This window comes from Trachemys scripta, chromosome 18 (genome assembly GCF_013100865.1).
Source record: "Trachemys scripta elegans isolate TJP31775 chromosome 18, CAS_Tse_1.0, whole genome shotgun sequence".
Classification (NCBI taxonomy): Eukaryota; Metazoa; Chordata; order Testudines; family Emydidae; genus Trachemys; species Trachemys scripta.
This window is the reverse complement of record NC_048315.1, coordinates 12870345-12884634: the sequence shown is the minus strand read 5'-3', so window position 1 is coordinate 12884634 and position 14290 is coordinate 12870345. Positions and strand designations below refer to the sequence as shown.

General features: G+C 43.3%; 1 protein-coding gene across 1 annotated transcript; it reads left to right on the top strand.

The window, feature by feature from the left end:
- Nucleotides 1-549: 549 nt before the first annotated feature.
- Nucleotides 550-11332, top strand: SUMF2 (sulfatase modifying factor 2). Its single transcript, XM_034752760.1, has 9 exons — nucleotides 550-716; nucleotides 2343-2496; nucleotides 3905-4019; nucleotides 4946-4990; nucleotides 6135-6285; nucleotides 8718-8773; nucleotides 9350-9434; nucleotides 10051-10216; nucleotides 11104-11332. Exons 1-9 carry the CDS (start codon nucleotides 632-634, stop codon nucleotides 11207-11209), a joined length of 963 nt encoding a protein of 320 aa, XP_034608651.1. The 5' UTR covers nucleotides 550-631; the 3' UTR covers nucleotides 11210-11332.
- Nucleotides 11333-14290: the final 2958 nt, after the last annotated feature.

The window sequence follows — 14290 nt, the reverse complement described above, 5'->3', positions numbered from 1 at the left end:
TTTAAAAATCAAAACACATTTCCTTTGTTGTAATGATAACCCATGCAAAGCAGTCAAACTGCATACCTGGTACACTAGAAATCACAAAGCTGATCATCTGAAAAGTGGTGTCAAGTGCCCAAAATAGGTTCTGGTTTTAGGCTTGCTTTTGAGGGGAGGCAGGGAGAAGGATAAGATATTTTCCCCCTCTTTAAATGAGAGGGATCTTAGGTATTCTGGGTAACCATTTTAAAGAAAATGCTTCAGCCAAAAGTGACTGACTTTTGCCTCTTTGCAATTAAATAGCTAGTGCACTAATTTACTGCACCATCAGGAACAATCCTGCACGGGCTGGGTTTTGGTTATGGCTTAAATACGACTTAATGCAACGTCTCTCTCATTTCTCTACTGACTCCATGGGCTATGGACCCAGCTTCTGTGCTGCCGCTTGTACGCATACTCCTCCCCTTTCATCACTTCCCTGCCTTCATTTCCATGCAGGGGGAGGCGGGGACTCGTGCTGGGAAGAACTTTGACTGGCCTCCCTTCTAGCCGGAGATCCCGGAAGCATTTCAACCCAGTACACAGCCCTTCTGGGTCACGGGTAGCCTTTCAACCTCCTCCTCCAATTCATCTCCCGTTCCTGTCCCCAATGCTACCGTGCTCCTCTGCTGGGAGAGTGCAGCTGGCTCTCCTGTTAAGCACCTGTGTGTTAGGGAGCAGCTACAGTCTGCAAGGTGAGTGCATGTGTCCAAGCATGTCTTGCTCCACCTTTCCTTTCCACCTGCTTTACCCTTTACACTCTTTCCTTGCAGCAGACCTTAATAAGTGCTGTCTGTCCCCACTTAGTCCCCTTCTGTGAGGGGCTGCATTAACCAGAACTCATTTCAAGGAAGTGTCTTCCCTGACTCTCACCAACCCTAAAATCCTCCCTCCCCGCCAAAGAGACTTGAAATACTGCCTTAAAATGAATCCTCAACTCTGTGAAAACAAGGAAGAAAGGGCCTGTCTGCTCCCTTTTAAATACCTTTGAAGGAACAAAGATCAAACTCTTAAACTTATTCCAACAGTTAGGTGAAATGAGCGATGTAAAAATAGACCAGCACCTCCAACCTTTGGAAAAGTTAGATGAGAACTCCATGCCTTCACTGGCGCTAAAGTGCAAGCTGAAGACAGAATCCTCCTGGATTCCCCATAAAGTTCAGCTCTAGAACTGATGTTTGTTGGGGTGGTCCAGTGATTGCTCGGTCAGACTGGTACCTAATTCTCAATGACTATTGTGGTGCTGGGGAAGCTAGGGGAATTCCCTTCCTACTCACCTTCCCTTCCCGTCCCCATCCCCAAATTTGTTTCCTAGCTGTACATGTCTGGTAACTTCCCCACACCGATGTATTTTTTCCCTTCTCTACCTTTCTGAAAGTTTGCACAGTCATTTCTACATATGTTAACACAGTATTTACCCTGGGTCTGCCCCTCTGGGGAGGGGCTACTCCTTTCAGAGTTTCCCTGGTGAATCCTGGGTCATTTAATGCAAGTGAAAAGTGACAAACCTTGAATACTTTCAAAGGAGATTCCCCGGGTGGCCTGAAATCTTGTATGTAAAAACTGATGAGCGAGACCAGATGCCAGGAGTGAATACTCAAATCTCACAACTCAAAGCGATACTCAGGAATGTCACTCAATAAATTGCCATCAACCAACCCTGCGTCTGATCTAAAGCAATGGATTGAGCTGCAGTTGTCTTCAGTGAACCCTTTGCAGTGTAGATTCTCTAATGATTCTTTCACAATAAAACCTCTCTTTACAAAGTCTTTGTGCATTTACAAGACTTTCATAGGGCAGATCCAGGCTGGGTGGGCGGAGGGCGTTTTGTGCCGCTAGTCTGATTCCTTTATGTGGTTAATCTGTCCCCATGCAGACGGGCTGTCTTTCAGATATCAGTATTTTTAGCAGCAGTGTCCTGTAGTGTATTAAGAAAAGAGATTCCAACTCTGCTGCTTTATCCCGTGTGACCTAGAGTGAGTCACTTAGCCTTTCTGCCTCAGTTACTCCAGATGTAAAATGGAGACGACAATACTTATTTGTTTACCTTCTAGGAGACTAGAGAGAATTAGTGAATGGACTAAATTTTTCTCAGGGATAATTTCATTGATTTCCATGGAGTTACACCAGGAATAAGTTCAGTGTCCTTACTCTGTGCAAAGGACTTTCAAGATATAAAGCACTAAGTGCTAGATATAATTATCAGCCCTCTATTATCCCTCTTCCCCAGCATGCAAACATACCTCTAGCAAAGAATGTACGCACTCCAAGATTTTATTATTACTAATTAATGTTCTGTTGGATCATAACATCTCTCCTAGTTTTTGAAGATGATGGAAACATGGTACGACTGCCTGGCGGGAAGTTCCAAATGGGAACAAATTCACCTGATGGTAAAAATGAAGGGCCTCTCGAGGCGGTGACAGTGAAGTCATTTGCTATTGACAAATATCCTGTTACCAACCGGGATTTCAGGTAAGGCCCACACTTAGCATTTGCTTAGTTTGCAGAGAGTGGATGGCACAGGGTGATGGAGACTTTCACCTGTATGCTATTGGTCTGGGTAGCAACTGAAGCCATCTTTGCTGGGTTTATCTTTGTTGGCAGCCTCAGCAGAGAGGTCAGTGACTGATCATAGAGATTGAACCAATCTACAATGCCTAGAGGTGATTCCACCAGGTCTGAGTGAAGGTCCATTGGCAGAGCAGCATGTGAACTTGCACATCTACTGCTGGCGCTGTTCTATGGATTAAGGAAAACCAATTTGAATTTTCAAGGCTGAGAATCTCACCATATTCATGATCACTCCAAATTTCTGGAATATTATAAAATCCTGCTCTACATCTGTGGATCATTGTAGAAGGATGTTAACATTTTACTTTAGCAGTTTGCAATACAAATGGCTTTTCAAACACTCTGGAAGGCAAATATTTCTGTTGAGAAGACGTGATAAACAGAAAACTCACTTGTGGTTATTATATGTTAGTTAGCAAACAGGTCCTTTCCAGCTGTTTGGGGTTTTACATGGGTAACATACCAAAGCATCATATTTTATTTTGTACTGGATTTGTAAATACTTTGCTTTGTTCTGTTCAATATACTGTAGTCAGAGGATGGCTATTCCATTTTCCCATTGAAGTAGGTTACTCTCCATAATGCAGAGTCATAGAAGTTGGGCCATCTAATGACTAGATTCTAGCTGTCCCTCTATTAATACTCAATTGCTTCCTATAATATATTTTATAAGGATTATACAAAGCACTAGAACATGTATTGGAGGGACTATCCTGCATTGGTGCAGAGATGATTCTGATACCTTAATGAGTCCTTTCTGGACATGCTGCGAAGCTCATCTTGATTCTCAGCTATTTTGGGAGGCGATAGAACACAGATTGGGCGGGCTTATCCACTGCCCTGGATAATTAAATTTGGGGGACAGATTTGCAATAGTAGCAGTGGATTTAAGTGGTTGCATGTGACTTTTGTTCAATGTGAATTTTTGCAAAGTGAACTCACAGCTTAGAATGGGCACTTGGAGTAACTCTGCTGGCTTGGTTGGTTGGTTTGTCTTTTGGGTTGGTTTGTTTTAATAAATCTAAATAAAGAAACTAGATTTTTGTTTTTAAATATTAAAAAAAAAATTCACATCAGTATAGCAGTTCCATGCAACCAATACAAACTGGGCCAGTTTCATCTCTAAACCTAACTCCATTGAGCTGATTGGATTTACTCCAGCGATGGATTTACACCAGAGTCTCAATAGACTACAAATGGTGTGAATAGCTCTTGTAAATTGCATTTACTTTTATCAACTTACTGTGCATGTGATGTTAACCTTGTGGGAGTGCTAACCAGAGACCTATATCTGACCTGTTCACACCAGGGAGTTTGTTCGAGAAAAGAAATATAAAACGGAAGCAGAAGCCTTTGGCTGGAGCTTTGTCTTTGAGGATTTTGTATCCGAAGAGCTGAAAAAAAAAGTGACTCAAAAACTGGAGGTAAAGTCCATTTGGAGTGTGTAGAAGTGACATGAACAATGTGATGGGGTTGATTCACGCTGGTGAAAAGAGGGCTGTGGTGTTTGTCCTCAGAACAGAGTGGTGTCGGGATGGTGGAATAAATACAAGCAGAGTCATTCCTGAAAAGTCTACCATTTATTGTTATGGCCTTATGTGAAGAAAGGAGGCGTTAACTTCAGCTCTAGCCAAATGCCCAGAAGAAGGGATGCAAGCCTTCGGAAAGCTTAGGCTCCACACCCCAGGGAGTAGGAGGGAATTGGACTCACAGGGGAGTTTTTCACTTTATTTTCTGACCATGTTACCTTATTTGTTTATCTTGCTATAAACATTAACCCATGAGGGGAAGACCTTGTTGATTGCAATGGGTATTTTTTTTTCCTGCTGAATATTACCACCGGGTAACAACTGGTTTAATATTTTGGCTTTTTCCCTGCCTGATTCTGCTCCCATTGAAACCAAGAGCAAAACTCTTGTTGACTCCAATAAGAGCAGGATTGTGCCTTACGTGATTTAAGGCCCCAGTTTGTAGCCTACTTGGGACTCTTTGCAGAGTGTGCAGTAGGATTTGCTAGGCGAGTATGGAGAGAGCAAGGCATCTCCTGATATTTATTCATCAGAACTGAAAACAGGGAAGCCTACATTTTTAAAGGAGTTTTTTAAAGCCTGAATTTTCTTTTTAAAATCAGATGCCCCCTGTACTGTACTTATGAGCTTTATAGAAATGTCTTTAAAATGAACCAGCTGCTCATAACTAGCCACAGAATCTAACCATACCATACCCAACTCAAAAATACTCTGCCTTACTCCGCATGCTGTGAAAGGGGTTAAGCACTGAGAGTCAAGGCCTGGGGACGATTAGATGGCAGAATTGTGTTTTTTGATCTGGTCTCTTTTCTTTTTCTTAGTCTGCCCCTTGGTGGTTGCCGATTGACAATGCATTTTGGCGACAGGTGAGCAGTCCTTCGAAGGAGCGAATTGCAATCCCATAGGGCTTCAGAGACTATCTGCTTATGGGCTGAACTTCAGTGGGGAAAAGAAACGGCATTAATTACAACATTAGCGATTCCACTCACATAAAAGCCGGAAATTGAGAGTTAAGCGCAGAGGCTGTGATTTTCAGAGGAGTCTCTGGGAACTAGATGTTCAAATCTCCCATTGCAATTTACTAGGCGGTGGGTGCCTAATTCCCTTAGGCTCATTTGAAAATCCATAGCAGAGTAACTGGCAAAAGAAGTGGTAATCAGAAGGGCTGATGACCAGCAGTTGAGGGCACTGGCTGCCCTCCCGGCTGTGCACTGTCCTTGTCCATTTTGTTTATATATTTAGGGGGCACTGTGATTAGGGAGTTCTGCCAGCTACCTGGAAGTGATGACAAGCCACAGCTGATCTGCAGACCTGTTTGAGATCATTGTCTAGGGATAAACTCCACTATCAGCCATGCCTTTCTAGCAGAGTAGATAGAACTGGTGTCTGTGTGTTACGCAAGTCTCTGAGGTTCTGTCCTTAACTGAGACAGATGCATATCCTCCAGTCTTTAGTTAGATTGATTTCTACCAAGTAGTCAAAGGGAAAGTGCCCTGTACCATGTAGAAAAGGATGCATTTCCAAATCATGCGGAAGTTCAGGGTATGGCCTTCTATACATTCACGTGAGGCAGCCTGGGCCAGTATTTCGACCACTAACCTAATACTTGGGTTCAATTCATTCCTCTGCCACAGACTCTTAGCTTAATATTTATCATTTGTACCCTCCCTCCTTTCAGAAAGTTGTCTTGGGCTAATGAAAGTTTTTGGTGTTAAAAAAATGTGTCCCCAGATTTTTTTCACCCCCTCCCAGATTTCAAAGGTGTTGCCACCTTAGCTGACAAGCCATTGAACTATACAAATATCCCACAGGTAGAAGTACCTGAAGTCCAAGATTCTTGTATATTTCAGTGGCCTTAGAAATAGGCAGAGCAAAGTGGGTGGTAGATGCTCATGGCAGTATAGATGATGTGTCTAATCATAGGCCTACCAGACTCTGTACTGTTTCCTGTTGTTGGGTTTATTTTATGTTATGGCTCAGTGAAACCCTGTTAAATGAAATTCTCCTCAGCCAGCAGGTCCAGGATCTGGGATAAAAACCAAGCTGGACTACCCAGTGCTACACGTGAGCTGGAATGATGCACAGGCATATTGCAAGTGGAAAGGGAAGAGACTCCCTACTGAGGCAGAGTGGGAATTTGCTGCAAGGGGAGGACTAGAGAGTATGTAAGAAAAGCTCTTTGAACTGATCTCTTTCAAACCAAATGACGTCATCAAATAATTATAATTGATTCTATGATGGGATGGCAGGGGCCAGGACTCGACGACCCAGGAGAGGACTTGTATTCCTAAATAATGAAATCCTACCAGACTCAAAGCTCTACCTTCCCCTCTGCTGGGGGTTCTGGTCTCCATAGGGAGATGTGGGTGGAAGTCAGATTAGATGATCTAATGGTCCTTTTTGGCCTTAAAACCCATGACTCTATGAAATAGGTACATGAATACATTTTGGAGCCATCTCTCTGATTAAAGCTCTGGGGGCCAAATTCTCTTCTCAGTAACGAGAGCTGGGTCTGGCCCTTAACGTTCGTGCTTTGCCATGCATTCCGCCAGGGATAATGGGCAATCCCGGAGTTGACTACAAAGATGTGCTTTGCCTGAGGGAGCTGGATAGTTGTTCAGTTATGAGGGATGGCCCTGAGAAGTGAACTTGGCTTGATCCTCTTACAAATGAGACATGAACATCAAAGCTTGTGGAACTCACTGCACCAGGATGTCATTGAGGCCACGTCCTGGCCCCGTTGTAGTCAAATCCTGGCCCCGTTGTAGTCAAACGGGAGTTTTGTCACTGACTTCGTTGGAGCCCAGACTTTGCCCCAAGAGTTTAGGAAGGTTCACAGAGGGATTGGATGTTTATAGGGATAACAAGACTATCCAGAGTCATAATAGTTAATGCAAAACTTAAAAGAAGAGTTTGGGAAGGGATTTAAAAAAACCTCCTGCTGCAAGGTTTAAACCAACCTCTATTTGAGATTGAGATGTGACCTGCATGTGGGGCAGATGATTTCCTATCTGCCTACGTGGAGTTTCTTGCATCTTCCTTTGGGGCATCCGGTGCTGGCCACTGTCAGAGACCGGATACTGGACCAGGTGGACCCATGGGTCTGATCAAGTCTGTCAATGCCTGTGTTCCCACAGTTTTTTTGTAAGGGAAGAGACATTAGCTCTGACATCCGGGTCAAATACCAGCTCCAAATTTAATGTCCAGCCTAAAAATTCCCCCTGCATTTTCAATCCGGTACGATATTCCTCTTCACTTCACAGCAGTATGAAGTCAGCAGTGTCCTACTCCAGAGGCAGCTGCGTTTTAGTGGTGGATGAATTGATCCCCATGTGTAGGTCATGTCTGTAAATCACTATGCGCAGAAGCTATGATTTCCCCCCCCCCCCCCCCCGAGGAGTTTACGGGAACTAGATGTTCAAATCTCCCATTGCAATTTACTAGGCGGTGGGTGCCTAATTCCCTTAGGCTCCTTTGAAAATCCCTGCCAGAATAACTGGCGAAAGGAGTGGTAATCGGAAGGGCTGATGACCAGCAGTTGAGGGCACTGGCTGCCCTCCTGGCTGTGCACTGTGTCCTTAGAGTTAAAATGATGTTTCTTTTTAAAACCAATGCATGGTTTCCTTTTGAACATAAGAATGTCCATATTGGGCAGACCAATGGTCCATCTAGCCAGTATCCTGTTTACCGACAGTGGCTGGTGCTAGATGCTTCAGAGGGAATGAACAGATCAGGGGAATTTATCAAGTGATCTTTCCCCTGTCATCCAGCCCCAGTTTGTGGCAGAGGTTTAGGGACACTCGAAGCATGGGGTTGTGTCCCTGAGTGTCTTGGCTAATAGTCACTTCCTTATTTACTTTCTCCACACCAGTCATGATTTTATAGACCTCTCTCATATCTCCCCTTCGTCGTCTCTTTTCTAAGATGAACAGTCCCAGTCTTTTTAACCTCTCCTCATATGGAAGCTGTTCCAAACCCTTAACCATTTTTGTTGCCCTTTTTCCAATTCTAATATATCTTGTTTTGAGATGGGGTGACCAAATTGCATACAGTCCTCAAGGTGTTGGCATACTGTGGATTTATATAGTGGCATTATAATATTTTCCGTCTTGTTATCTATCCCTCTCTTATTGGTTCTTAATATTCTGTTAGCGTTTGTGACTGGTGCTGTACGTTGACCAGATGTTTTCAAAGAACTATCCACAATGACTCGGAGCTCAAGAAAGATCTTGAACAGCTAATTTAGACTCCCATCATTTTATGTATAGTTGGGATTATGTTTTCCTGTATGCATCAGTTTGCATTTATCAACATTGAATTTCATCTGCCATTTTGTTGCCTGGTCACCCCGTTTTGTCTGATCCCTTTGGTACTCTTTGCAGTCAGCTTTGGACTTAACTATCTTGAGTAATTTTGTATTGTCTGCAAATTTTGCCATCTCATTGTTTATACCTTTTGCCAGATCATGTATGCGTATGTTGAACAGCACTGGTCCCCGTACATCAGTGAGAAAGGGTAAAGTTGACAGTTCCTACTGGTGTCCTGGTTTGAACAGGAAGGAAATAATTGGTCCCACCTCTTCTTTTTTGACAGGCAGAGTATATCCTTGGGGGAACAAGTTTCAACCAAATCGTACAAATCTCTGGCAGGTAGGGTCTTAATACCATCATGTCTGTGATGGGTTGTCTTGATGGCTTATTGATGAAGAAAAATGTCCTAAAGTGACCTAAGGAAACATTTAGCTAGTAAATCATACTGACTTATCTTCAAGATATTGAACCTCAGCTGGTAGGGCTGTCAGGTCAGTTGTTAAATTTGCCACCATTTTACTCTCTCCCCTCACCTCCAGGATATAGAATTTAAAGGTAATATTTATCCATAAATATTTAATATTTAACCAGAATAAATAAATAAATTGACACCTTGCAAAGTGTCAATCTCACCCAACTCTCTACGGCGGAAGCAGAATCCAGATTCCTCAACATTTGCGGCTGTTGAGGTTCAGAGTTTCATGGGGGAGGGATCTCCCTCTTTAGCACTTTGAGCTATTGCTTGGTCATATTGAAGTATCTTCACATTATGTAATTTACGACTGTTAGACAGTTTCCGTTATTTTAAGTATGACGAGGTTCTGTAAAATGCAAGCCCTTTTGCTCCTTTCTATGCCATCCTGGGTGAGGTTTTTTTTTTTTTCCCCCTCAAAGTAAAATCCTCTCTTCACACAGGGAGTCTTCCCAAAGGTCGATACGGCAGAAGATGGTTACCATGGTGTTTCCCCAGTGAATGCATTCTCTCCTCAGAACAACTATGGTATGGGCTAGTAGGCACCTTTGCCCCAATTTGCAAATGAATTCTTTTGTTAATTTCAATTTAGAAATAATAAATTAAAGTCTCAAGATTATAGCAGGAATTTAAAACCTAAACTGACATTGAGTTTCTTGGCATCTAGATACGATGATGCTGGGCACATTGAGATTTCTGAATGCTATTTAAGTTGGCTGATGTTGACATGATACATTTTAAGGCAACAAGCACGACATTGCATGCAATGATTTATAATAATGATACTTGATCACTTTTTGCCCTTCTGTAATGCCTTTCATCTGAGAATCTCAAAGCACTTTATTAATATTCTCTAATTAAGCTTCACAATGCCCTTTTGAGGGTAAGCAAGCATTATTACCCCACTAAATAGATGGTCACAGTGAAGTTTAGTGATTTGCCCAATGTCACGGTGAGTGTGTATTAGAGCTGGGAATACAACCCAGAGCTTCTGATTCCTGGTTACCTGCTCAAGCCATTAGACCATCCTCTTCTGATGGCATCTTAAACAACCCTCACTGCACCAAAGTGCTTCCAAAAGGGCTTTGTATTGACAGCGTATGTGTCCTCCTATGGAACCTGACGAGCAATTTCTGTATCTCAGGGCTCTATGACCTGTTAGGAAACACCTGGGAATGGACTGCATCAGAGTATCAACCTCCTGGACCCATGTCAAGGCAGCGTGCTCAGAAAATGCACGTCTTGCGAGGTGCATCTTGGATTGACACAGTAGATGGATCGGCCAATCACAAAGCTCGTGTTACTACTAGGTAGGTTTACTTACTGTTGTGGCCAAGTGCTATTTTGCACCACATTGCGGGGCTTATAGTAACTTAACCTTTACTACATAGATTTATTTCAAATGATTTGCTATTTTATTTTTGCTATTTAATAATTATTTACTTTTAACTAATGTGAAGACTTTATTATTATTATTAATAAATCCCCAAACACTTCTCAAATTCTCTATGGACAGCAGCCAACTCTGGAATGAAGGCTGGATGCCAGCTAGTATATAACACCCAATACAACAGTGTGAGAAGGAAGGGAAAATAACATAAGGATAGAATTATAACAATCAAGTGTAATTAATGTTGGGAAATAATGTTCATCTGTTTTAAATCATACAGACAAACTCATTTTTGTCATCGATTTATGTAAATTACATAATTTCTAAATAATGAAATTGCTTTGCCTTCCTTCTCCATATTAATTGTCAGAAGATATCACTTAAAAAGCCCGGTGGAGGAACTGCATCACTCATCAGTCCCTTTGCAGCAATTCTATACGTTAAGGGCCATATTTTTCCAAATGCTCTGCTCCCATTTAGACCCCTAATTTAAAGGGCCAGGTTTTTTTTCATTAGCGCAGTATGTTGATGGTTGAGTTATTCTGAAAGTCTGGCCACTTACTTAGCTGCCTAAATTGGAGTCGGGCTCTTTGAAAATGGCCCCATGTTTCAGTATCACTTTAGGCTTGGATGCCTTTCCGGAAGATGTGCTTTAGTCAAAGACAGGTTTAGTCAAAGACAGTGGGCTCAAAACAGGGCTAACTATGGCCTGTGTCATTGAGGGGGTCAGATTAGAGGATCTAATGGTCCCTCCTGGCCTTAAAATCTATGACTGAATCTACATAGGAGGTTTTTGTCCTTTCCTAGGATGGGTAACACACCGGACTCCGCCTCGGATAACCTGGGTTTCCGCTGTGCTGCCCACATCCCGAGTCAAAAAACGAGGAAAACGGAGAGTAAAAAAGAGCTGTGATGACATCACATATCGGAATGGACCGGAGACATTTTCTCCTGTGGAGATGCCGGCGATTCCCTGCAGTTGTGTTGGATTGAAGTTTGGCCAATTTTAAAAATAAACATTTGCTACTAATGTTCAGTGTCAGAGTGGAGGGTTTAGACATTGAGGGTGGTTTTGTCCTGTTGTCTCCATTCTTTTTGACTTTTTAAGAAGATGTTGCTGCTCTCTCCCCGTGGGCCCAGTCCTGCAAACACGTACACACGTGAGTAGTCCCAGGGAGATGGATGAGGCTGTCCATGAGTCAACTCTTGCAGCCTTTGCTTAGGCTCTTACATGGCTAAAATTCCCTTTGGAAAAAAACTGGGAGTTTTGCTTGAATAAGGAGTGCAGGACTTGGCTCCATAGGAGTAAGAACTACTTGTGTGAGTAAGGGTTGCACTTGTTCCTGCTGGTGACCGAGAGAGACAGGTGTGGGCTGAGTCAGAAACTCCTGAGTTCTAATCCCAGCTCTGACTCAGAAACACTTTACGTTTGCTACACTACACTCTCTTCCCCTTATAATTCTCCACGGTCACAGCTCCACCTGCACCAGTCTGCACTAACCACTGGTGTTTCAATCACGGCTCTGAGCACTGTTCCACAACACAGTGTCTAGAATCACAGAAATGTAGGGTTGGAAGGGACCTTGAGATCATTTAGTCCAGCCCCCAGCACTGAGGCAGGACCAAGTAAACTTAGACCATCCCTGACCAGTCTTTGTCCAACCTGTTCTTAAAAACTTCCACCACCTCCCTTGGAAGCCTGTTTTGAGAGCTTCACTGTTCTTAGGGTTAGAAAGTTGTATTCACAGTAAATAACCTAAATGTCCCAGGCCCGTGCCAATGACTAGCCTCCACAAACATTCCCAGGTTGCTATCATCACCCATGCTGCAGTGATGGGAAATTTTAGGAAGCAAGTGCATTGTAGACACAGCCCAGAAGACCTGAGGCTGTCACTTGTGGCCAGATTGTCAAAGATGCAGATGGCATCTAATGGGATTTTCAGAAACACCCAGGCATCTGATACCTGTTGATTTAATTCCCATTTTAATATCAAACTTCCATTGCTTTAAAGGCACCTATCTCCATCTCTAAGTGCCTAAATACCTCTGACAATCTGCCCCTTAACCTCAGCTCTACCTCAGTTTCCCCACCTTGAAAATAGGGATAATAAAACATAGTTACCTCACAGGGATAGTGGGAGGATGAATTACTTAGTGTCTGTAAAGCATTTGAATATAAATGCTAAGCATTAAAGCTGAGATTTACAAAAGGGGGTGAGGTAACGGCATTAGACATCTAACTCCCATTAGGTGCCCAACTCCCACTGGCTGCCAATGCCTTAGGCCCCTTTGCAAATCCCAGCCTAATACTATGTTGCTTGATAGTAAGAATACAATAGGCACCAGCTTAACAATGCAACGTCCCACCAGCTAAGTAAAATGAAGCCTATTTATTGACATGTAAATAGTTTACAAAACCATGGACAGATGCACTGATCAAATAGACATAAATAAACTCAAGCCCTTGACCATTTTGACCAATGTGAGGTCTGTGTATTAGCCCTCTATCTTTTAAAATGTCTCCTAAATACACATGCAGTATACAGGTCACCGTTAGCTGCAATGTGCATTTTCCGTCACTCCAGGGCTGTTTAAAAACTCAGCCCAAGGTGTAGATGCATAAAATGAACTGCTACTCTTCAACATAGTGCGTTAAAGCTTTGGAAACAAAACATCGGTCACGCTTAAGGCGTCATTTATAGATTGACTGGTTATAATAACAGTAACTAAGGCTGGCAGGGATAATGGAATCTGTTGGCTAGGAAGAGTGCTATGTGAGAGGCTAGTCACCCTTCAGAATATGCCCCATCCATGATGGAAGGAGTCAATCAAGTCCATTAAGATGAAGGCTCTGATTGCTGTTTTCACACGTTTTTGCCGTTTGGGGGGTTTGGACAGGTCCACTTTTTCCGACTGACACAAATTTGAGGGTGGTGGTTTTGTCACAGCTTCTCTCTTTATTTTCAGGGTTTGGTGGACAAGCAGGCAGGGAAGGTTTCCTCAGCTTGTATTAAAGGCTGAGTTATAAACTGCCAATTGTACAACAGCCTGGGGGGGAGGGGGGGGGGGAAGACATTTTTTCTTAATAGAGTAGAAAAGGTGTTAGCCCCAAAGCTAAATGAAGCGAGAGCTCAGTGGATAATACCTAGCCTTTATACAGCACTTTTCATCAGTTGCTCTCAAAGCACCTTACAAGCGAGGTCAGTATCATTAGCCTCATTTTACAGATGGCAAAACAGGCAGAACACTCATCTTTGCAGTGCAGCACCCAAACCAGGGTATTGGTGCCCTGAAAGACTTGATTTTCGAAAGTGATGTGGGATAAGCCGCCTTACCTTAAGGTTCTGCCGGTGAAGGCTGGGCCCACAAGCTTGGAAACGTGGGTCTCTAATAGCAACATCCGCCTTGTAAAAACAAAGCTTGACCAGCTTCTTCGTGTGGTTTTTAACCTCAGTCAATTGAATGTAACTGGTTAGTATTTTGCAAGCGTCCCATTGGTGGAGCTGCTTTCCACACCCCTGTCCCCTTTCCTCCCTGCCTCTCACCTTCACTCCTCCTCTCCCTGAACTTGCTGACATCACACTGATTTATTTTTTACCCAGCTCCCCATCTAATTTAGATTCCCTCCAGCTGCTGTGACCCCACTGCTTACCTTGGCCTGATGGTGTTAGATTGTGCCCCAAACTCATTATCTTTGCCTTTACCTTGCCTCTAACAATTCAATGGCCAATCTACCGTCGTCACAGAACAGGTCGTGCCCACTACCAAATGAAAGCGAGGCTTTGAAACCTCAGGCTGGTCTGGGCCAGACACCGAGGCCCCAGTCAGGCAAGTTGCTTCCCAAGGGTGATCCTCTGTGCCCACGTGGAGTTCCACTGACTGCACTGGGGCAGGTACAAAGGTTTGCCTAGGTGTAAACAGGAGGGCACCAGCAAGAGCGACATGAGCCTGATCGTAGCAAACAGCAATAACAGAAAATATTGCCATCACTGCT